The sequence below is a fragment of the Papaver somniferum genome, chromosome 2, assembly GCF_003573695.1.
Source record: "Papaver somniferum cultivar HN1 chromosome 2, ASM357369v1, whole genome shotgun sequence".
NCBI lineage: Eukaryota > Viridiplantae > Streptophyta > Magnoliopsida > Ranunculales > Papaveraceae > Papaver > Papaver somniferum.
In genome coordinates, this window is record NC_039359.1 from 94,371,952 (window position 1) to 94,394,553 (window position 22,602).

The 22,602-nt window shown below is 36.3% G+C and overlaps 2 protein-coding genes and 1 long non-coding RNA gene across 8 annotated transcripts; 1 reads left to right on the plus strand and 2 right to left on the minus strand.

The window, feature by feature from the left end:
• Positions 1 to 1,674: 1,674 nt before the first annotated feature.
• LOC113353724 lies at positions 1,675 to 2,347 on the minus strand. Its single transcript, XR_003361490.1, has 3 exons — positions 2,214 to 2,347; positions 2,054 to 2,072; positions 1,675 to 1,739 (listed from the first exon to the last, which is right to left on the minus strand). It is a non-coding gene; the product is annotated as an uncharacterized LOC113353724 (long non-coding RNA).
• Positions 2,348 to 2,696: 349 nt separating this feature from the next.
• LOC113348443 (protein CWC15 homolog) lies at positions 2,697 to 6,152 on the plus strand. Of its 3 annotated transcripts, none has more exons than XM_026592218.1 (8): positions 2,697 to 2,802; positions 3,489 to 3,644; positions 4,262 to 4,368; positions 4,481 to 4,522; positions 4,606 to 4,687; positions 5,283 to 5,379; positions 5,536 to 5,636; positions 5,776 to 6,152. In XM_026592218.1, the coding sequence occupies exons 2-8, from the start codon at positions 3,514 to 3,516 to the stop codon at positions 5,897 to 5,899; spliced, it is 684 nt and encodes a 227-aa protein (XP_026448003.1). In that variant the 5' UTR covers positions 2,697 to 2,802; positions 3,489 to 3,513; the 3' UTR covers positions 5,900 to 6,152. The 3 variants fall into 3 exon arrangements, with proteins under 3 accessions (XP_026448003.1, XP_026448002.1, XP_026448001.1); XM_026592217.1 differs by having other exon boundaries at positions 2,705 to 2,829; XM_026592216.1 differs by having other exon boundaries at positions 2,715 to 2,861.
• A 22-nt stretch (positions 6,153 to 6,174) lies between these two features.
• Positions 6,175 to 12,870, minus strand: LOC113348442. 4 transcript variants are annotated; one of them, XR_003359675.1, is made up of 6 exons: positions 12,533 to 12,870; positions 10,922 to 12,446; positions 9,339 to 10,667; positions 8,984 to 9,258; positions 6,498 to 8,431; positions 6,175 to 6,394 (listed from the first exon to the last, which is right to left on the minus strand). XR_003359675.1 is itself a non-coding variant. In XM_026592215.1 (5 exons), exons 1-5 carry the CDS (start codon positions 12,775 to 12,777, stop codon positions 7,864 to 7,866), a joined length of 3,942 nt encoding a protein of 1,313 aa, XP_026448000.1. In that variant the 5' UTR covers positions 12,778 to 12,870; the 3' UTR covers positions 6,175 to 7,863. The 4 variants fall into 4 exon arrangements, 1 of the variants encoding a protein (XP_026448000.1); XM_026592215.1 differs by having other exon boundaries at positions 6,175 to 8,431; XR_003359677.1 differs by lacking the exon at positions 6,175 to 6,394 and having other exon boundaries at positions 8,294 to 8,431; positions 8,984 to 9,247.
• Positions 12,871 to 22,602: the final 9,732 nt, after the last annotated feature.

Sequence of the window (22,602 nt, forward strand, 5' to 3'; positions counted from 1 at the left end):
TTAAGGGATTCTTACAATTCAACAACAGTGCAACACTCGTTGAATTTGTATATGAAGAAGAAGAATTGGTCTAGTTGTTGGCCTCAGAAAGTTTTCTTCTTCTTTTGACAGGGCATTATGAATAACCTTCCAACTCTTGATAATCTTCACTAAAGATAAATGGCACCATTGTGACTCTGTGTAGCAATCCAATCATAATCTCTTTATTTTATGCTAACAAAAAAAAGAATCCCCGAGTCATTTATTCATTAGTCGTCATTACTCTAAACAGTGTAGACTTTCTTCTTTGACGCCAACTCTTTATGCTTCCAACCTCCGTCTTAGATTATATCAATCCCTGACAAAACTTTAAATTTATTGTTCGAGGGGATCAACTCTGGAAAAGGATTTATCCCCTCGTCCATCTGACATGATCATGAAGCTAAGATTGAAGCTTTCTCTTGGGGATCATCCCTGATTTGCTTTAAAAGCTTTCTTTTAGATGAGATCATTGTGAACTAAAATTCCAAATTCTTTGATCCCATTAGAGGATGCTTTTGGTTTCAACTTTTTGTTAATAATCCCTCTTGATTGTTTTTTCTTTTCCGGTCTCCATCTCATTTATTTATTAGCAATACTCCCTCCATTTCCAATCTATTACTCCATCTGTTTATGCAGTAGCCAAGTGAAAAACTGATAATATCTCTTTTTACAGAAACAAAAGATGGTATTATTTGTCATTAGGGCTGTCAACGGATAAATATCCGTCGGATATTAGACAATCCGATAAGGTTAAGGTTAAGAATTATCGGATATCCGATATCCGTTAACATCCGGCGGATATCAAAATACAAACCGATATCGTTAACGTTAATCTATCGGATAACGGATATTTATCCGTTAAAATCCAATAACGCCTGTCACAGAAGCAAATGCAGAAATGCTGAAAATTTAGGTTGTTCTTCAAGTTTTTTGACAGTCTTTTTTGTTCAGGTGTAAGAAATACAAACCACACAAACACCTCAGTCACATCACACATGAAAAACAAACAACAACAGAGTCTGCAACTACAAACAAAAAACTACACTCAAACAGGCTAGATCTTCTTTGATGGTTTCATTTTGCATCAACTTCAGTCGACGACTTCCATATCTGCATTCACAATCACAAAAACCTGGTTAGGGTAGCTCAATACTTGGACACTATATTAGCTCATCTACTAGCGTATGAGATCTAATATGCTTTTACATGTTACAGTTCTAATTACAGTTCTGGAACAAGTGCAATATGGTAGCTCATATAATGTTACAGTTCTAATATGGTAGCTCATCTAATATGGTAGCTCATCTAATATTAATATTGTTACAGTTCTAATATGGAAAAGAATTAAGTAAAGGAAAATAAACGAAGATTTACCTGCATCAAAGAAGTCTGGCAGCCAATCACTTAAGCATAGCAATGCTTGGACTGCCTGAAGTTCCAACTCTGTTGGATGCTTTATGACTTTCAGACATTCTGAGAACAACATGAATAAAGTATTAGTAAAACACAGAACATGAAAGTCATAAAGCATAAAGCATGTTGTTCAAGAAATAGAAAAACTCTGTTTGATGTTATCGATTTCAACCAATAATAAAACTCTAATCCTTTACCTAAACTCATACAAGTTATACTCACTCACACAGACACACTGACCTTGGTATTTCCAAACTCCGTGTTTGCAGATCCTGCTGCAGAGTTACAAGCACCAGTCTTCAGCCCTGCAAGCAAGTAAAACATCAGTTTACCTATATATCTCCAAGAAATTCAGAAAATACAACAAATCAAACGTTGAAGACAAATTCTATCACAACATAAGATGTTTTAACTTCCCAAAATCTCAAATCGAACTAGAGGTTAAATGAAGTTTTAAACCAAAATACACCCAACATTTAACTGAAGAATCAATAATTGGAACTTAACATATCATTTCACACGCACAAAATGAACTAAACCGGTAACCCCTAAATCGAAGTTGAAGCTGCTTCATACAAGAATGAAAACATCAAAACAATTGAAAGAAACCCTAGCTTACCTTGAGGATTTTCGCACAGCTGATTCAAACAACACAAAAAACTAAATCAGTAATCCCTAATCGAACTATTCAAAATCCAACTATTCAATCTCACTTTCAATTACCTAAATCAACAGAGAAACAAAGAAAATAAACAAAAAACTTACAAAATCATACTCACCAAGATCCACACCGACCTCTGTTCAACTTCTTCAAATCTCCTTATCCCTCCTCGAGTCCTCGTTTTCTCCTCCAAAAATTCCCACTGCCAAAATATCTAGAACTCAGAAGATTAGATTACGATTAGGTTCTCCCTGTCGGCAACGGGCAACATATATCTAGGGGTAGGAAATTACAATTACACCCCTAGACTATCGGTTATCGGATATTAATCTAACGGAAAGGCCTATTCCAATATCGTTATCGTTAAGAGAAAATATCCGATAAAATATCCGATTCCGATATCCGATATCCGATATGTCGGATAAAATCCTATAGGATGTCGGATTTCGGAAATGGATATCGGATATCGGTTATCCGTTGCCAGCCCTATTTGTCATGTATTATGTAGTGGATCCACACTGCTATAGTTTATTTACAGTCGCTGCCTTTTCTTTTGATAAGGATAAAATTGTAAATTTGGTAAAGCATAAGGCGGCCTAAAGTGATTTTCATGTTAAAAACAGCACAGCAGGACCGTTTTGCCAATCGTTTATTCTTCTTCTTCACATCTCTCTCGCTCTTTCTCTGCACTCAACAAAGGGTTCACCGTAAGTGCGCAACTCCACCTGTCACAGGTTCGCAGGGTGATATCTATCAGATTCATTAGGTTAATTACGATTTCTGATTTGGGTTTCATCCATCTTTTATATGCTATATTGCGATTCGATTGCTTAGATTTGCAATTAGGGTTTCTCATATTTTTCATGAATAAGGTTACTTCTACGAATTTCTCTTGTTAGATAGTGAAACTAAAATATCTTTTAGTTTACAATACATCAATTCTTTTCGCCCCTTTTGTGTCCTGAGGTTTTGATTTGTATTGTGAGCTCCTAATTATCTCTAACCTAAAAATAAAATAAAATAAGGATAACTTATTTTGTTGGAAATAGTGATTTTATGAGGTTTTTGATAAAAAAAAGGCTCGTGATTCCTTTGAAAGGGAATACCAAAGTTACTTTAGTTGGGTTTTGTAAGGATAATGGTTCAATTTAAATCAATGAATTGAAAATTGTTACAATTATCAGTTCATTTGAGGCTCAAGTTCGACACGTTTGCGTTTCGGGTTGTTTGAGAAATCTTAGTGGTGTTTTAGTGGTGGATTTGGCCTTACCGTCGATGCAGTCGTTTTCACATTTGAGTATTTGTTTGTTTAAATACATTTGATCCTGTGTTTACTTGGTTTAGACTGTTTCTTAGGCGTTTGTGGTTAAGTCTAAACTGTTTTTCTATGCAGGTTTGTGGTTAACCCTTGAGAAAGCATGACAACAGCAGCTAGACCCACATGGGCACCAGCAAAAGGTGGGCAAGAACAAGGTGGCACCCGAATTTTTGGCCCCTCCCAGAAATACTCTTCGAGGGATATTGCATCTCACACGACATTAAAACCCAGGTAATTTTGCATATGCTTTTCATATCCTTAATAATGTTGACAAGAGGTCAAATTTCATTGGGGCATCATCCTAGATAGAAAATCATATATCTAAACAAGTAAACGATTAAAAAGAAATGAAAGAAGCGAAGAGAATTAAAAAAAAAACTTATGAATTTTAGTGGATTTCCCAGCAAATACAAGAAAACATCGTAGCAAAACCCATAAATCTATTTGCCATTTTCTGAAAAAGTCAGGGGTTGTGAATGTGATAGGATCCCAACACTAAAGTTACCTCTATACCCTTTTGTGCTGTATTATGTAGTAGTGTGCTTTACCAGTTAACTATGTTATTTTGGTTATGTTATTAAATGGATGGGTATAATGGAGATTAACAATTCTAATCGCAACTAAATTTTGCTTTTGTGAATGTACCACTTTCACATTCAGACACATGACTTGACATCATTAATGTGGCGTATGCAACACACTTTTTTAGGCATACTAGTCCAGGTATATGATTAATATGGCTGCAAATATACAGCATACTAGTTCATAGGCATGTGAGTAAACTATTCTGGCAGCTGATGCCATGTCGGATCCTTGGTTAAATAAATTTGGTCTTTTGCACCTTGCAGACGAGAAGGACAAGATACCCAGGAGGAATTAGAGAAAAGAGATCTAAGGGAGGAGCTGGAAGATCGTGAGCGTAGGCATTTTTCATCGAAGGATAAGGGTTATCACGGTGAGGGATACACTTGACCATTCTCGTCTTATGCTCGTTCTATAATACTTTACTGTAATGCCTGGTTTACATTTTTATAGTTCATGCTGACATTTGCTCTCTTTGGTGGCAGATGACAGAGATCGAAGAAGAGGCTCAGGCCATTATCTAGAAGGTGAACAATTATGTCTTTTTATTTCTTTGCAATTTTGTCACTTGTAAGTTTCTTGACTGATCACTGTAGTAAAAATTGTGTAGGGGTAAAGAGAGACACTGAAGACCGTATTGTTCCGCGTAATATAGACGCTGATGATACTGATGAAGATAGTGACAAGGAAAGGTAGTTCTTTTGCTCTAGACTTGCATGCATGTATTCCTTTACTATCATATCATACATACCGAAGCTCATCTCGTTTTGATTTTATAAACTTGATGTTGAAACACATTCATCTAAGTAAAATACATGGTCGTATAGTACCTTATCTTAACTTTCTTCTGGTCCTGGTTTTGGAGACATGCTACAGCTTGTTACATTTTTTCTTTTTTTAACACTCCACTCCTTCGCTGCAAAAGTTGGGGTTAAATGTTCTAGTTCTTCATATTTGATAAGGGAAGAAAGTCTGTTGGGTATGTAACATGTACCCTAGCTAACAAGTTCTGGATACATTTTGTTTAGCGAGCCTGTTCTTTCTATTTATGAACGACATGTACTATATCGAGGGGTCCCTTCAGCATAAAATGCTGTATGAATCCTTTATGTAGGACAATAATATGCACAATGTAGGGTAATAATATGCACAAATTGAACCGTCTTAGTTTATCTTGGATACTTAGTTTAAACTATGAAATGTCACATTTCTGTTATTTGTTACTAGGATTTTATTGCTCAAATCCTTGTAATCTGGGGGTTGAATGGTTCAATATTGTGATGGCAGTGATGATGATGATGATGATGACGAGGATGACACTGAAGCTCTTATGGCTGAGCTTGAACGCATAAAGAAAGAAAGAAACGAAGAGAGGCTTCGCAAGGTATGATGTTCCACCACACCTCTTGGGTAGACTTGCAAGTCAATTTGTTCAAAATGATGACCAAGCATCATAACTACCTTTAGTACAAAAAAGAATGATTAGTTAGCTGCATAATAATCATTGCGTATTAATAAAAATTTGTCATGCTGGTACCAGGAGCGACTAGAACAGGAAGAAGAACTGAAGCTAAAGGAGGCAGAACTTATCCGTGGTAACCCCCTGCTCAATAATGCTGCATCATTTACTGTTAAAAGAAGGTTAGTTTGTCGGGAATCCGATTCTTACCTCTGTATCTGTAGTATAGGTTTTACCCTTGTTTCCTGAATCTCTTCTGATCAGAAGAACAAAAGAATGACTCTTTTCTGAATGGGTGTTATCCTTTTCTCTGTGGACCAGGTGGGATGATGATGTTGTTTTCAAGAACCAGACTCGTGGTGAAGCTAAAACACCCAAGCGTTTCATCAACGACACAATCCGAAATGACTTCCATCGAAAATTCTTGCACAAGTATATGAAGTAAGTTTGGCTTAAGCAAGTTAGAGGGGGCTGATCAGGAAGTGAAGAAATGGTAGCAAAATCTTGTATGGATTAGATAAATAGTGGAACCAACTCTTGTTTGGCCAAACTCTGCTGGGACTATCTTTTTTCTTTTTTCTTTTTTATATGTACATGATATCTGCAAATCAGTTTCAAGAATTAATTCTTAAAATTAATTACTATGGTATCTGTTGAATATTGATACTTTAATGACTCAGCAGTAACATTTACCTTTATTTTTCTGTGGGTACAATCTCTTTTCTTCTGCACAAGAAAAATTACAGGGAAAGAAGGAAACAAAAAATCTGAACGTATCACCACTTTCCTAGTGACAGCCTTGGTATCAGACCGATATTACCAATATTAAGTTCCATTACGCCCCTCCGTAACACATCTGACAAGCTTGATCAGTTCTTAGCACGATCAATTTTCAGGCAGGGTAGAAGACATACATGTCGCATTGCGATATCCAAAGAGGCTAATGTTAATCAAAATCCCGTTGGAAATTGTCAAATATAAAATATAAAATTAATTCTGCAACTAAAATATAAAATTTATTCTTCAACTACAATATCAAATACCTTACTTTGACAAATTTTATTTATTTTATTTTGGAATCACTGGTTTTCATATACTGTCCTTTTGCTTTCTCTCTCTTTTCGCCGAAGATCTAACTTTTTTTCTTGCTTGAACAGATGGAATCCATCAGCTTTGAGAGGATAGGAAAAAAGATTGCTTCGTTCTTCACTTCATTATGCTATTGCATCCTAGGTAACAGAATTTTGAATCTGTTGCCAACCACCAAACGCTTCAGGGCATCTAACATTGAATGTGCATTCCACATCTGCAAATCCTACATGTAGATGGAATGCTTTACCATGATCGAAGACTATTATTGACTTATTATCAAATTCATAGCCAACTACCTGAAACAGATGCAACAACAGAATCAAAGCAGTAAACACCAGCTGCAACAGCAGCAGAAACCTTTCCTCCGTCTGGACCTCCTGCATAAATTTCATAAAGCATGCTACATTGCTCACGAACTCCAAGTGCTTTTTCTACAGCCTTAATTGCTGTCAACCCTGAATATTTCTTGACTAAAATTTTGAGTGACAGCCTAAGCCTAGCTCCGAATGTTCTCAAAGAATTCCACCTGTGTCCACCAGATAACTCGAGTTATCCTGTTTGACCCATTAGTGTTTTGGTACTAGATTTTATCTCATGGGACGCTAGTGTAGCTTCTCTGCCACATAATGATATGCATATACCCATAGCCTCCAGATGCATGTCAATCAGCCTAGCATGAAATTTCTTTAAAGAGTTCTTCTTTGAAGAAACTTAACTCCCTAAAATTTCCAGATATTTGACAACACCATCCAACCAAATATAAGATATTGAATGTGGTTCCTGAATCATATTTGCAAACTCTGTCAGCAAGTACTGTAAAGTTCCGACTAAAATTGGCATCAAGCTTGAAAAACAAGCACGCTGGGAAATCTGCATTTTAAGACTCAGAATAGCTGAAGATCCAATAAGAAGCTGTCTGACACAATGAGCTAGCTCGGGATTGTCACCTTTTAATAAGCTTCTTAATAAAGGTTTATTTAACTGTTGTCTTCCATTCAGAATGTCGATGGTAAAATCCGACCTAGGCAACTTTTTTTCTAACTTTAGAATCTTCAACAAGATCCTTCTCCGAACAAGTAGGCTGTTGAGAGTCCACTACAAGCAATGCACGTATGCAAGAATTAATGCAGTCTTCAGTAAAGGTTATAAATCTCTTGAGTTTGGAGTCTGTAGACTCCATGGCCCGAGAAGAAAGCCAACTAACTAGTAATTTGTGTTCCTCAGAGCCCTTCTTATCTTGCAAAATGGATGTGATGCCCCACAAGAAACCATGAAAGAACGTAACATCAGAAGACATTTCGTTATAATCCTCACAGTTCAGACCAGCTTTATTAGAAAGCAATAACTGGGCTTGTTTTTGAACTGGGCAGGTTTTTTGAAACTCTCTGTCAGATGTTCCATCCAGGCTCCTAAACTTGGATCAGGTTCACTCAAACTTCTTCTTTTGCTAAGCCCATCTGAAATGGGTAATTCTTGAATAAAATCTGCATTGTTTATTGCTGGAGGAATGTTGCTTTTTTCTCCATTGTTTCGATCGTATGGGAAAGAAAAAGAAAAATGTACCTTGGTTAATGTCAAAAGTATAGAAGACGTATCATCCATCAAAGAAGGACTCGTATTCTTCAGTTCACTTGCATGCTCTTCAGAAAATGCTGGCGGAAGTCGAATCAATGCAGTGACAGATTTCCAAAGCCATAAAACAGAGTTTGAATTATTAATAAATATTTGAACGATGGGACAATGAACAGCTTCCCCCCTGTCGTCATGAAATGACATTAACAGGCACTTCAATGCCTTTCTACAACTTACAAACAATCTGAAAAGCTCATATTGAATATCCACCTCCAATTTACCATAATTCTTTAAGATCGTAAAAACCAAAACCCTGAAATGTTGACAATAAAACATTTAAGTGATTTAATAACACAGCACTTCAAAGCATGACTACAATCTTTATGAACACATAAGCGCTTTAACAAAAAACTAAAGTACACACCAGCACATATGACGAAATAATGAACATAGACTACAATACAACTAGACATTCTATTGAGGTTAAGGAATAAACACTAGAATCGGTAACCCAAATTATGAGCAGTAGATGATTCAGAGAGGCACATGCCTTGCATCAGTTCTAGCTTCCTAGAAGGATATATTCTACAAGACAGTATAAAGCAGCAATACATAAGAAGACAAACTTGAAAGACATATTCTTAATGACACTACATTGCAGCAAATTACACAAGAAAATCCACAAAGAACTTTGATAAACAATATGATCATCGAAATGTGGGTAATAGCTCAATTATAGACGTATGAAAATTTCACTCTTTGTCGCATTGGGAACAAGATGTACACTGAAACACAGTGCGATATACAAAGCTACTTTCTAAGAAAAATAACACATTAAACTGAAGGAACACAAAATTAAATGTACCTTTCAAGATTGAGTACATTTGTGGCACAATCTGAGAATGATTCTGAGTTCAGATAAACTTTAGGCATCCAGCATAAGAGATTAAGCAAGCTTCGGCAAGCTATGAGATCCTTGGTGCACTGCGTGAAAGGGGGGTCGGGATGAACAGCAAGTTTACTTAAATCTATTAACCACTTGTTAAAGTCAATATCTCCAGACAAAGGATCACCAGATAATGATACTAGGTATTGGCGCAGAACCTCAGAAAAACTTGGTGGCAAATGCCTGCAGAGAAACTAGGACAATGAACAATATAAATATCACAGAGTGCAGCAAAAATAAAACAAAGTAGTCAAGAAACTGTACCAATGCTTACTGTTTGTTCATAGAATAAAGTATCATGTAGCAGCTCCATTGATATTCCATGAGAAGTAATTTTCTCCATGTTGTGAGATTTGTCCATTTTATCCTTTATAACATCCTTGCCATTGATCCGAGCCCTGGTCAGGGGGATATGGAGCAACAGAAACAAGAACTTCTTCAACTTCTTCTGCGCAGCATGAGGGCCCCAAATATCAGTATTTTGGCAAAGAAGATACCAAAGAGCAGTAGGCAATGAACCATCATTCAGAGAGGGAATATGTAAATCCCATGCACTGTCTTCAGTTGAAGTTTGCTGCTCTCTGCCTTCAGAATCGATACGAGCATCAGCTGACGTCGGCTCTATCTTTTTCATGAGATAAACAGTAAGATCTTTAGCTTCTTTGCTTAAAATTTTGATTTCCTCACAAAGATGATGTGAGTTAGCATCATCCATCAATGTCATATCATTCTGCTCCTTTTGTAGGAATTTGTAAGCTTTTATCTGTCGTCTAAGATCAATAAGCCTCTGGTAAGCCATAGTATGCACCGTATAAACCAACGGGGCACAACTTTCAACAGTGTCCTGACCACAAAAATCTGCTATAGATTGTATAATGATCAAGAGAGAGTCTGAAGGACTAATTACCCAAGAAAAATAACGTTGATCTCTTAAATCAGTACATTCCATGCAATTTTCTTCAGCTTCTTCAGCATATGCTGTCAACAAATCTCTCATTGCCTCCGACGCCTGCTTAGCTGAATCAGGGGGCATGAGGCTTATCAATTGCCTCTTTAAGCTTCTGCAGGAAGCATATATGTGAAAGAAGAACAATGAAACCCATGAGGCACTGGATCTGGTTGATTTTTCCTTGTCAAAATATCTTTGCCCCGTGACAGAGGAAAGGAAATCACCAACATTTGAATGTTCTTTCCTTACTAGAATACTTAGGGATGGACTTAGGACTATCATCAGGTCATGTATAGATTTCCCAACAGATTTACTGTTCCCTGTTGTGACAGCTAAATTATCTAATAGCATCGCATACACTTCAGCTAGTGCCCTTCCCAGAAGCTCAGCTTGCAAATCTAGGTTTTGTTCGCGACATCTCTTATCCTTTGAACTGCTGGTCATCATCCACTCTAAAGATTCAGAGATATCCTTTCTTAATTGTTTGATGCAATCAGTTGCCTTCCCTTCAGGTACATTTTTGATAGCTTTACAAATGGCAAGCCTAAACTCTTGAAAGCATAATAACATTGTTGCGGATTTTACACATTCTTCACAGTTGGCAATAGAGAATGACCTTACAGCTTTACACAGTGCAAATATGGAGTCACAAACCTGCAGCATCAAAAACCAAATACTGTAAATAGAACAAGACAAGGATAGGGAAGGGAAGAACGTACGTATAGTAAACCCAAAAAAACATTACATACACGCAATGGCTACAGAATAATAATGTTTTTTACCAAAACATCGTGAGAAAAAATAGTACCTAATACTATAGCCCAAGATCATGTTAAAATACACAAATTAACTTCTAAATGGGTTCAGAGAGCATCTTAATGCAAATAATCAGAATGAATTAAACTAACCTGGCGAAGCTCACTGTTTATATTCATTAACTGGCATGCAAAGCGCAAAACGTATGAAGCCAGGGAGCATATTTCTGGTGATCCTGTTATAGGTAAATCAATTACTAAAAATGACAAAATGATTTTCCACAATCTTTCCAAATCTTCGCCAGCAACCTCATATTCGATTTCCAGCAAATATCCAAGAGAAACTATAATCTCTTTTGCTACTAAAGATACACCATTTACAGGGGACCCATTATTCAAACCAGGTAACCAAATATGTATCCTTTCTGAAAGTGAAACAAGTGTCAGATACAACTCCTTCAAGAAATTAAGACGCTCTCCATCAGAAGTATCTTCCGTCCGGAGATATACTTTTTCATGCATAAAACTGGCAATTATCTTATTGGTAGCTTCAAGAGTGCAACGAGCAGCATCCAACAATACTATTCCATCTTCCATGTTGGTTTCATTATATGTTTCAATCTCCCGCTTTAAAGGATTTATAAACCAGAAAAAGATATCAAACACTGATTTTCCAGTTTCCATGTCAAGCCTAACAGAAGAATGAGTACTTTCAGTGACTGCCCGGCCATTACCGATAGTTAAGTTGGACTCGGACAACACAGAAACTCCCTCAGACAGCACAGGAACTCCCTTTTCCTTCTTTACTCTGACAACATACAAGCGAAACAGCTCTCCCACGCCCCCCAATGAAGAAATTCTCTTCTCAGATACAATATTCTCCAATTTCTCAAAAAGTCCTATGCAATAACTTATATTACTCATTTTCGATTTATTTCCTTTACCATCACCAAACCCAATACCCCTCCCTGTATGTAAACTTAGAAACTCCTTGACATGGTCAGGATGGAACAATCCATAAGATAAAATGTCTTCCACTGTCTTCAACAACTCTTTTGTCAATGTGGAATTACAACTACCATCAATTTGTTTATCCACCATCACTAAGAAACTCAACAATGGTTCAAGAAGGTCATCTACAAATTTACGAAAAACTTTCTTTGGATGAGCCATCAAAAAACTGGAAAAGCGACTGAATATCAAGCATGACAAGCGAATCAACAGAATGCCCACATTGTCATTAGATACATTACCCATGTAAACCTTGTGAAGAACACCCAGCATTGACCCAACCGTCAAGGACCATGTATCCATATTAGCACTAAATACCCTTCCATGCGAAGAATTGAATAACAACATAAGACAATCCAAAACAAGACTGTAAAATTCACACCTTCCATCACTGAGAAGATCTAAATTTTTCCCAATGCAAGATATTCTATGCAAAATTTTCGAGTTCAAAGTTAACCCAACTCCCAAATTCAATGACTTCTCTAGACAAAATTTAAAAATCACCCAGACACTGAAATTCTCCCATTGTGTTGGCTCATCATTAAACAGAGACTGAACCCATTTATTGAGGGACAAAACTAAACGAGAATCACTAACCGTTTGAAGACAATCTCCTCCTCCACTAAACTTAGACGAATTAATGTATTCCAATGCAATTTGAAGTTTCCTACAAGAATGAATTGATCCAATAAATAAAAAAACATCATGCATAATTTCCAAATAACTCAATAAGAGAATAATGTAGTTACTAACCTTTGATTATCTAGCTCAAAACCCTCAATTGATGAAATAAAGTCTTGGTTTCTGTAAGGTCCTTCTCCTCCTAGTTTAATCTTCTTCTTCTCGCTTCCTTGCTCTTCTTCAATATCATATTGGTTTGAGAATTGAGGTGGTTCTGCATCATTCTCTTGATCACTACTTCTTGTTACTTTTCTCTTCTTCTTATTTCTACTACATTTATCTTCTGATTTTCTGTGCAGACATATATCCATCACCATCTTAATCAGTATCTCTCTCTATAACAAAAATAGTTTTTTCTTAATCAGTTAAAATATTGAAAAAAAAATGTACTCCAGAAAATCGGCCGTAGGAAAAACCTGCTCAAAGATTCCCCTCCAAAAGGCGGCACTTGTCGACTATATAGGTTTTATCGAAAACCTAATTCACGTGTTACAAAATCTTTGGAGAAATTTAGGTTTTTATTTTGGTATTTTATCTCGCTCTCTGACCCTACATTGATTGTGGTAATTGAATTTATTGTCACTATTTTTGATGGTCTATCCCAATATATCTTTATCACACAATAAATATATCTCTACTTTCTTTAAAAGAAATCAATTTAATTATCCATACCAACTTTATCCTCATATATTGTTAATTTCACCAATCGTTTCTTTCATTTTTCCAGATTCAGATATAAACTCTCTCTCCTCTTCTTCTACCACAAAAAGCGACCACCTTCTTGTTCGTCACCACCGCCATGCCAGCGCCACCTTGTTCCACAAACAACGACCATTTTCTTCTTCGTCACCATCGTCATCACCTCTTATCACCATCAGTATCACCGCCTCCTTCTAAAGAATTGATTTAGATCGATTTCCTCTTTATTCAGATACAAATATCAAATGTGATGATTGTTCAACGAGTAACAATGATGGTATGTACTTGATTCGCATTCCCTTCTTGAACCCTAGTTTTTTATTTCATTCTTCTTTAAATCGATAACAGATTCAGGTAAAAATGATGAAATTGATGATGGAGATTTTAAGTTTGTTACTTGATTTTTCAGTTTAATTTATGATGATGGAGATGTCAGTGGAATTGATGATGCGGATTTTACAACGGTTCTGGTTGTATTTGATGATGTAGATGGAAGAAGGTTAAAACGATGTAATTGATGATGGAGATTTTGGTGGTTCTGGTTGGAATGATGGTTGTGGCGAGGTTAGAGTATTGGAATTGTTGATGAAGATAGTGGTGGTATTGGTTTGTGATGGTGGTGGTGGATATTATGTGTGATTGTTGGTGTTGTTTGTGTTTAGCTTCAGATGGAGAGCTTGGTATTGAAGTTGTTGTTGTTTATGAAGCTACAAGTGATGATAAATTGTTGGTGTTTATATGTTTTTATGTAATCAATTGTTGTTGTTGATCCATTTATGGGACCAACAACTGTTATTGATCAATTTATGGGATCAACTCCTGTTGTTGATCCAATTTTTTAATGGATCAACTCTTGTTGTTGATCCTTTCAAAAACATTTTCTTGGATCAACTACGGTTGTTGATCCTTTCAACAACATTTTCTTGGATTAGTATAATCATGCTTGTAGTTTAAATCATGTAAATTTCTTCCAATGTTGAACTTGTGGTGCAATGGTAGAATGACTGACTCCATGTCAGATGATGCGTGTTCGACTCACGCCAAGTTCACTCCATTTACATGGATCAACTTCTACTGTTGATCCTTTTTTTTTGGATCAACTACCGTTGTTAATCCCCTAAATTGGATCATCTACTGTTGGTTCTATTTTTATTTGGATCAACTACTGTTGTTGATACAAAAATATCTGAATCAGTGGTGGCGACGGAGGACGGTGGCGGTGATGGCGGCGGTGGCGGCGACAGACTAGTGGTGGTGTAATGGTGGTTGTGAAGGAGTGGTGGTGGAATATTAGCAGTGGCGGCGGTTGGTAGATGGTGGTTGTTGAACGGTGGTGGTGGAATGGTAGTTGAATATTAGTGGTGGTGGTGGTGGTGAAGTGGTAGAGGAATAAATTTATTCCATTTTGAAATTAAAAAAATATATTATACGGGTGAGGGTATTAAGGTAATCTAATTTTAAATAGATAAGGTTATTAAAAAGTAGGGACATATTTCTTGTTGTAGAAGGATATATTTATTGGGTGTAAGAAGTGGGGACATATAAATAATGTACCCGCATTGATTTTGGTCTCCCAAGTAAGTTCCACCACCTCCTTGTCACTCACTGTCCCAAAATCTCTTCATGAGCAATTATTTTTTTGATTGGTAAATCAATATCATAAATCAGAAGCAAAAACAATGCGTCAAAAAAAACTAATTTTTTTTTGCTTCTAAAAATTATTATAAAATCGTATTCGCAAGCTAATTTCTAATTTTTTATATTTATAAATGGGAAAGTAACTTCTAAAATGTTACCACGGTTCATTTGAGAATTGGCACTTTAAGTATTTAGGTTAGCCACGTGGATAGACAAAACTGGTTTTCCATTTTGGGTGAATGTATTGGGCGGCAGAAGAAGAAGCGTGCGACTTTGGTCGGGCCGCTTGCGGCTGCAGAAGAATCGTTCAAAGATCAGCCATGGGAGGTTGAAGAAGACTCCCCGACGGGCACAACACCCAAACACTATCTATAGATACCTCAATTTTCAACCATTTTCATTCACACCACTCCACTCTCTTCTTCCTTTTTTTTTCCCGAAGTCTTCTACTTGTTTTTTACAATTCTTAGTAAAAACCATTTTATAGGATGAGGAAGACCATCATAAACGCTTTTCGGGGAAAAAAGAAATCGAAAATATGAAAGAATTTTGACGTCTGCTACAATGTCGATTAGACTCAAAATCGTGATGTTGAGATTGCTTCTCCGAATGTAGTTGTTGATGAATTGTAGGTCATGTATCAGTATCAAGATCGGTCTGGATATTACAGAATGAAAGGTGGATACAAAGACTTGAATCTTATTATCTAGATCTACCCAGTGCAGTCCGAGAAAGAGTGGATAGATATCCCAACGTCGGTTGTATTTTGTAAATCACAAAAAAAAAACAACGTTATTATTCAAATATTGATATAAAAATGGTGGATTACGACGCACACGTTCAGTTTCTTATACTTTGAAATCGGTAAGTTTATTAAACTAAAACTAATATTTATTTTTAAACTATCGTTGAATAAACCAAGATAAGTCTTGTTATAGGAATTACCCCCTTGATTTTTATTTCATTCATAGGATACCAGGTGGTGTGGGAGCCCCTGTATAGGAACAATCTGAATTTATGAATATATATCATGATACCCGATAACTACGTGCTATTCTTATCGGGTCCTGTCTTGGGTCCACAAAATTGAGAATCAGGCCCGGAACCGACTAAAATAATAGGATATGGTTCCAGGTCCTATGATACTTGGGAGGACCCAGACCCATTGAAACCCTAATAGCATGGATTCAGTCTCGTCCCAGAATCACATTATATGGAGATTTGGTGTTAAGAACCAGGATTGTGATGCTTGTTTTAATCAGGACTGCTTCAACTGTAAGTGTCACCTCTCCCATGGGACATGTCTTTGAGCCACTAAATCCCACAATACCTGAATCATTGCTTTTCAGATATCCTTCTCGATTCATCACCATCTGTTCAGCAGCTTGTAGTCATATGGTATCATAGGTAGACCCTTGATCAATCAGGATCTTTCGACAATCCTACCTATCTACTATCAATTCTACCACCAGCGCATTTAAATATGGGAAAGTGACCCATGCTAGGTCCTTTTTAGTGAACCTTATGTCGTCTGGTGGTAGTAGCAAACCTTCACTGTTGGGATGAAGACTTGTGGTATTGACTTTCAGGTATTTTCGCTTTCTGTCGGACGGGTCTGATGGTGAGTCTGTCTCAGCTTTGGCATTGAGTGTGTCATATTTATGCACCCTTTGACTTGGACGACTGCGAACTTTCTACTTTGACCTTGCTCTTGGAGTATGAACTCTGCTAGATGCTCTTGTCATGCCATGCTTTCGATGAACCTGATTTAAGTTATTGCAATTGTTGGTGAGGTGTCTGTTTGTTTCATGATAGGAGCATTAGGACTTTTCCTTTCCATCAGACCTCAACTTTCTTGGAGTTTTGATCTTCTTGAGGAAGTTTCTGGACTATTATTTCCTCTTCAGCTCGGTCTCTTCTCTTAGGTATTTCTTCTTAGACTGCTGGTCTGGTGACCTAGGTGAGTGCGCTCTTTTGTCACCATAGGTTTGGGAAGCTGAGTAAACTTCATGGTCCGAGATGGGAAAGTTCAATTTGTTTTGGTCCCTTCTGAAAAATTTACCAGCTCTGCTATAGACCTTGTCTAGAGATTCGAGAATGTGGCCAGTAAAGAAATTTCGAATTTCTCCTTGTATAAGATCGTTTCTGAACAATCTACGCAGTAATGTCTCATGTGATTTATCAATTGATGAAGCTGCTGCCTTGAATCGTCTGAGAAAATTGGTGAAACTTTCTTCACTTCCTTGGGTTATCTTGTAGATGTCATCCAGAATGTCTCCCTGTTTTATGTTGAAGGGGTACTTCTGAATAAACATTGATTCCAACTCCTAAAATGTATGAATTTAATTTGATGGGAGAAAAAAGATTTTAGTTGTAGACATAATAATGTTCCACAGAGAAAACCTAGGTCAATAAAGGACGAATCTAGAATCAACTAGGACAAAAAGTGTCAGGGATTGATTTTCCCACTTGATAGATAATAAGCATGTATATGCTACATTTTATACCCATATTATATTAGCTATGATACAATATTTTAGTTACTAATACTATTCTAGTGTTTTTGTAGAAAGTACAAGTGAATTCGATCATCCAGCGAATAAACAGCAAAATGTGAGACTTAATGGTGTTTGCGACGAAAATGGAAAAATGTGGTTGGCCTGGTACTTCCATATATCAGCAACCACAATGATGAAATGTGGTTGGCCTGGTATTTCCATGTATCAACAACCACAATGATCAATTATGCTGACCTGGTATTTATATATATCACTAGCACTTATTATGCTGGCCTGGTATTTCCATGTATCAGCAGCCGGGTTGGCCTGGTATTTCCATGTATCAGCAACCACAATTATGAAATGGGGTTGTCCTGGTATTTCCATATATCAACAACCACAATGATGAAATGAGGTTGACCTGGTATTTCCATATATCAGCAACCACAATGAAAAAATGACAAAATGTAGCTGGCCTGGTATCTCCATATATATCAGTAGCATAAAATTATTTCATAGGCGAGGCACAAACGCATCAAATGAATTGAAATCAAAGTGGGGTTGGCACATGTAAACTGAAAATGAGAGTAATTTATCTTTCTTACTTTATTACAAATATATTCCACCGGGAAAGATAATTTATTTGTCATGTGAAGAATTAATTGAGGAATATTTACACGTGAGATTATTTGGAAATAAAGTAACTCTTTCTTCATTTGGGAGATTTTGGAAATAAGAAGAGATTATTATTTGGGGTAATTTGCGTTACCTCCCCTGGTGAAGATCATATTTTGAGTTACCTCCCCTACAAAACAAATATTAGTAAAACCTCCTCTCGTCACTTTTTCCATCCAAACCCGGTTAGCTGAGTCAGCTGCTTCGTACAGGTGGACAAAAACAAACACGTGGTACTCAGCTTCCGAAAATACCCTCATCTTCAATAACACCATTTTTCAGGTCATTTTTCTTCTTCCCTGTAACAATTCTAACATACATCGAAGGTTTATCCACTCCATCACAACAACAATACATCAGATAACAACAACTCAGCCAAATTGAATAACAGCAACAACAGAGAATAACAAATCAGCCCATAAGGGAGATTTAGACAGAGTTTCCTCTATTTCAGGCCATTTCCAGACCAAATTCAGGCATATTTTCAACTCCATACGTACATAAATCCTCCATCCTAACATACATCTATTAATCTTCTGTATTCAACTTGTTGTAGACTCAATTCAGTGACCTTAATCTCCACCAGAAACCCATCTTGCCTGAATTTCATCATCAAGCTCAAATTTGCAACCACCATCAGCTCCACTACAAGCCCTAACTGATTTCTATTGCATTCAATTTCTTCTCGATTCAGACTCGAACCCATCAATTCTTCACGGTTGAACTCAAATACACCTCATACCATGAAAATCATCAACAACAATATCTTCAATTGTAGTTCCATATCGAAACCCTAATTTGATTTACCTATTCAATCACCACCATCACAACTCAGAAAACTTGATTCAAAGTGAACCCATGTCTTGATTCACTCTTTGCAGCGTCCCTATGTCAATTTCATATCTGAATCTGTCAATTGCCTTTGATTATCACCAACGCAATAACCATTCTTCAATTCCTTCCATATGCACTCTTATTGAAACCTAAATCAAACCCAATCTTCTAATCCACTGTATTTTCTCTCATCAGTACCAGATTCATCATCGAACTTCAACAGAAAGAATGAGATCTGTTTCTTTCTTCGTCTGTTCAGGTAACACAAATAATTTTTAGGGAAAAGAGAAAACATGTGTTACAATGAAATTTGGATTTTGATTTCTTCCTCTAATTGTTCAGATTCATCATCGCCCATCGATGGCTACTACTGATGGTTAGGTTGATGGTTTGGGGAAGAAAACGATACAGTACTAATTTTTTTTTTCTGTTCACAAAGAAGAGGACGGAGATATAGAAGACGAGGGTATTTTTAGTAGATAAAGGCCAAGTGTTTGTTTTTGTCCACCTGTACGAAGCAGCTGTCCACCTGTACGAAGCAGCTGACTCAGCTAACCGGGTTTGGATGGAAAAAGTGACGAGAGGAGGTTTTACTAATATTTGTTATGTATGGGAGGTAACTCAAATTATGATCTTCGCCGGGGGAGGTAACGCAAATTACCCCTTATTATTTCATTGGAAGAACGAGGTGGAAATATTATTTGGGGAAAGATACTAATGACGACATCAACTTGCATGCAAGATATTTTCATAGAATAATTTATTTTGATTCTTTGATTAATGAAATAAAAGAAAGGTAAGGTTATAAGAAGGGGGTCGACTATTTGAGAGGAGAGCCCGGCCACAGGGCCGTAAATAGAGAAGGGTTTTGAAGTTTTGTTTTCGATTCTTCGTTTTTCATTAGCTAGAGTTTGATTTTAATATGTTTATGGCTTTTGAGAAAGCCATTTCTAGCTAGAGTCATGTTAGGGTTTAGGTAGAAACCAATTTAATTGTGTAAACTCTACATTTATATGCTCAATAATGATTTGAATGACTAGTAGTTTTTTTTATATGGCTTGGTATTTTATTGTTCATGTGATTTTCTTGATTATTTATGCTTTTAAATTAACATGGCGTGCTTTGGTTAAGTTCTTTGACGTGATATGCTTTAGGATTGATAGGTAATGCTTTAGAATCATTATCCATGAAGCGAAGAAAATTACAGCGAAGAAACAATATTTGAAAATGCATGGAATATATTTTTAATGACTAGTAGAATTTGCATAATTAATTGGTGGAAACCGAAAATCCTAATAACCCGCTCTCATTTTGTTTACTGTTAGAATTATTATTATTTCATTTTGTTCCAAATTTCTGAAAATCGTTCAAACATCATCTTGTCGATTAGATAGTTTTGATATTAATTAGTAGTAGTATTTCACACTCCTCGTGGGAACGACCTGTACTTGCCATTGTTCTGCTAGTTAGACACTGTGCACTTGTAGTATATTATTATTTTAGGTTTCTGAGCCTATCAATAGAGATGCTCTATTAATAGTTTTCAAAGGCCAAAGTTAGCTTAGAATTCAATCTAAGATAACTTGAGAATTAAGCAAACACGTTAGGTCTTCAAAATACAATAAAAGAGTATACATATAGGTTCGGTTACGGAACCGTGTATAGTGACTGTTCGGTTTGGAAAGTTATCCAAAGAACTAAAAGATATTTGATGTTCATTTAAAAACTTAAGAATTTAATCATGATACATACACATAAATGTTGAAGTGATCAATGAAGTCTTAGAAGTGTTTAAGAGATCTCTAGTAATGCTAAACATATTTTGAAAATAAGTCTTTACGCATATACTAAAATATAAACTAGGAAAGTTGGTACAACGGTTCGTGAACCGCAAAGATTTTTTCACGAGTCAGGGTGCCCACAAGACTACCAAACTCAGTTGACCATAGTTCGTGAACCGGGATCGTCAACTGATAGCATATTTATCCAACTTACAAAATTCAGTTCACCACGGTCGCCAACCGGGTTCGTGAACTGTTCCCAATTGAACATGCGGTTTGCGAACTGGTTCGCCAACCTCCCTGTATTTTTATAACCCATATATCTATGGTTTGCGAACTGGTTCGCGAACCTAACCTGAGTAGAAATATCAGTAAGTTCATATTTCTATCTTACGATGTTTGAAACATTCCCAAGTGATATGATCATTTTCATGGACAGTTTTCAATTGATCCACAAATTAATTCAAAGAACTAATATTGCTAAGGACCGTTGAACATTTTATTTGCTAAATCATATTTCGAGATTTTTTACAAGACAAGCTTGACTCGAACTTCTTCTTTGTAGCTCTATTAGAAGTCATACGACATAGTTTCAATAGATAGAATGAGGTATAGTGAGTAACATGGAACGGTTCAGTCTTCACATACCCGATATAGAAGTTCTCCAAATGTATTCGTCGATCTGTCAGTCTTCAAGGGTGACCTTTTATACTCAACTACAATTCTAACCTAATCCGAAACTTGACTTAGTAGACTAGAAATCAGGATATATTTTTGATCACCTAACATTCAAAAACAATCTTGATATAACAAAACTTGTGGGTTCAACCGAGCAATGCTCTAACAATCATCAAGATTAGACTCTAGACACTAGTGTTATGCTTAAATTATCATGTTCTTCTGAATCATATTGATCAGTCTTTTCATCAAGATTTACGGCTAGACCCTTGTTGCTAGTGTATTTTCTTTGATTTGGATACTCGTTAGGAAAGTGACCGACTCCTCTACACTTAAAGCATTGATGCATATCCTCATCATCACTGTCGTTATCCACCTTTTTGGATTGAATACGATCATATGGCTTAGCAGATGATGTCAGACGTTCTCTTGAGAACTGTTTATTCCTCTTCTTAAGAAGATCTTTAAATTGTTTTGTAATAAGATAAATGAAATTTTCAAAATCTTCATCTGATAATTCGTGAGCAAGATATTTCTCAGAGTTTCCAACACTTTCACTTTATCAAGTATTTCAGTGTTTTTTTAGTTCTTTGGATGTTATATTTTTATCATGTTTAGCTTGTTTTCCATGATCAAAAATCTTTAACTTTCCAAAAAGGGTGCTTCTGGAAAGTGTAGTAAGATCGTTTCTTTCGGTGATAACATATTTCTTAGAGTCGTGTTGATCTGGTAAAGATCTTAGAATTTTCATCACAATATCCCTTTCAGGAATGTTCTTTCCTAGTGCATGACATGAATTTACTATTTCCGACAATTTGTGATTAAATTATTCAAACGAATCTTCGTCAGCCGTACGAAGGTTTTTCCAGTCAGAAATTAGGTTTTGAAGTTGTGCTTATTTCTCTGTGAAATTCCCTTCAAATACAGTTTCAAAGATATCCCAAGCATCTTTTGATCTAGTGCACGTAGACGCATGATGTTGAAGATCTTGGCTTATGGCGTGGATAATAGCGTTTATTTTATCAGAGTTGTATTTAGCATCACTCGTTTCAATATCGCTATAACTTTTTATGCCTTTTGGAACAAAAATTATTCTTTATCCAATTATTGGAGTATTATATCCTCTTACAGCCAGAACTCATACCATAAAATCACGAGCTTGTAAGACAGATCACATAGTAGTTTCTTACCATAAGTAATTTGTGTCATCGAAAGATGGTGGTACGTTAATCGAGATTGCACTCTTGTCCATATTACAGATTGCTTCAAACATATACTTATTAGGTCTAACAGTATTTTCCTGCTATGATATCAATTGAAAACGCGGGGTTACCAAGTA

Excerpts from the sequence above, each read along its gene's own strand:
- LOC113348443 (XM_026592218.1), top strand. The coding sequence starts at position 3,514 with ATGACAACAGCAGCTAGACCCACATGGGCACCAGCAAAAGGTGGGCAA. Across the intron at positions 5,380-5,535 it reads ACGAAGAGAGGCTTCGCAAG|GAGCGACTAGAACAGGAAGA; the intron begins GTATGATGTTCC and ends TGCTGGTACCAG. Across the intron at positions 5,637-5,775 it reads TCATTTACTGTTAAAAGAAG|GTGGGATGATGATGTTGTTT; the intron begins GTTAGTTTGTCG and ends TCTGTGGACCAG.
- LOC113348442 (XM_026592215.1), bottom strand. The coding sequence starts at position 12,777 with ATGGTGATGGATATATGTCTGCACAGAAAATCAGAAGATAAATGTAGT. Across the intron at positions 12,447-12,532 it reads TTTGAGCTAGATAATCAAAG|GAAACTTCAAATTGCATTGG; the intron begins GTTAGTAACTAC and ends TCATTCTTGTAG. Across the intron at positions 8,432-8,983 it reads AATGTACTCAATCTTGAAAG|GGTTTTGGTTTTTACGATCT; the intron begins GTACATTTAATT and ends TCAACATTTCAG.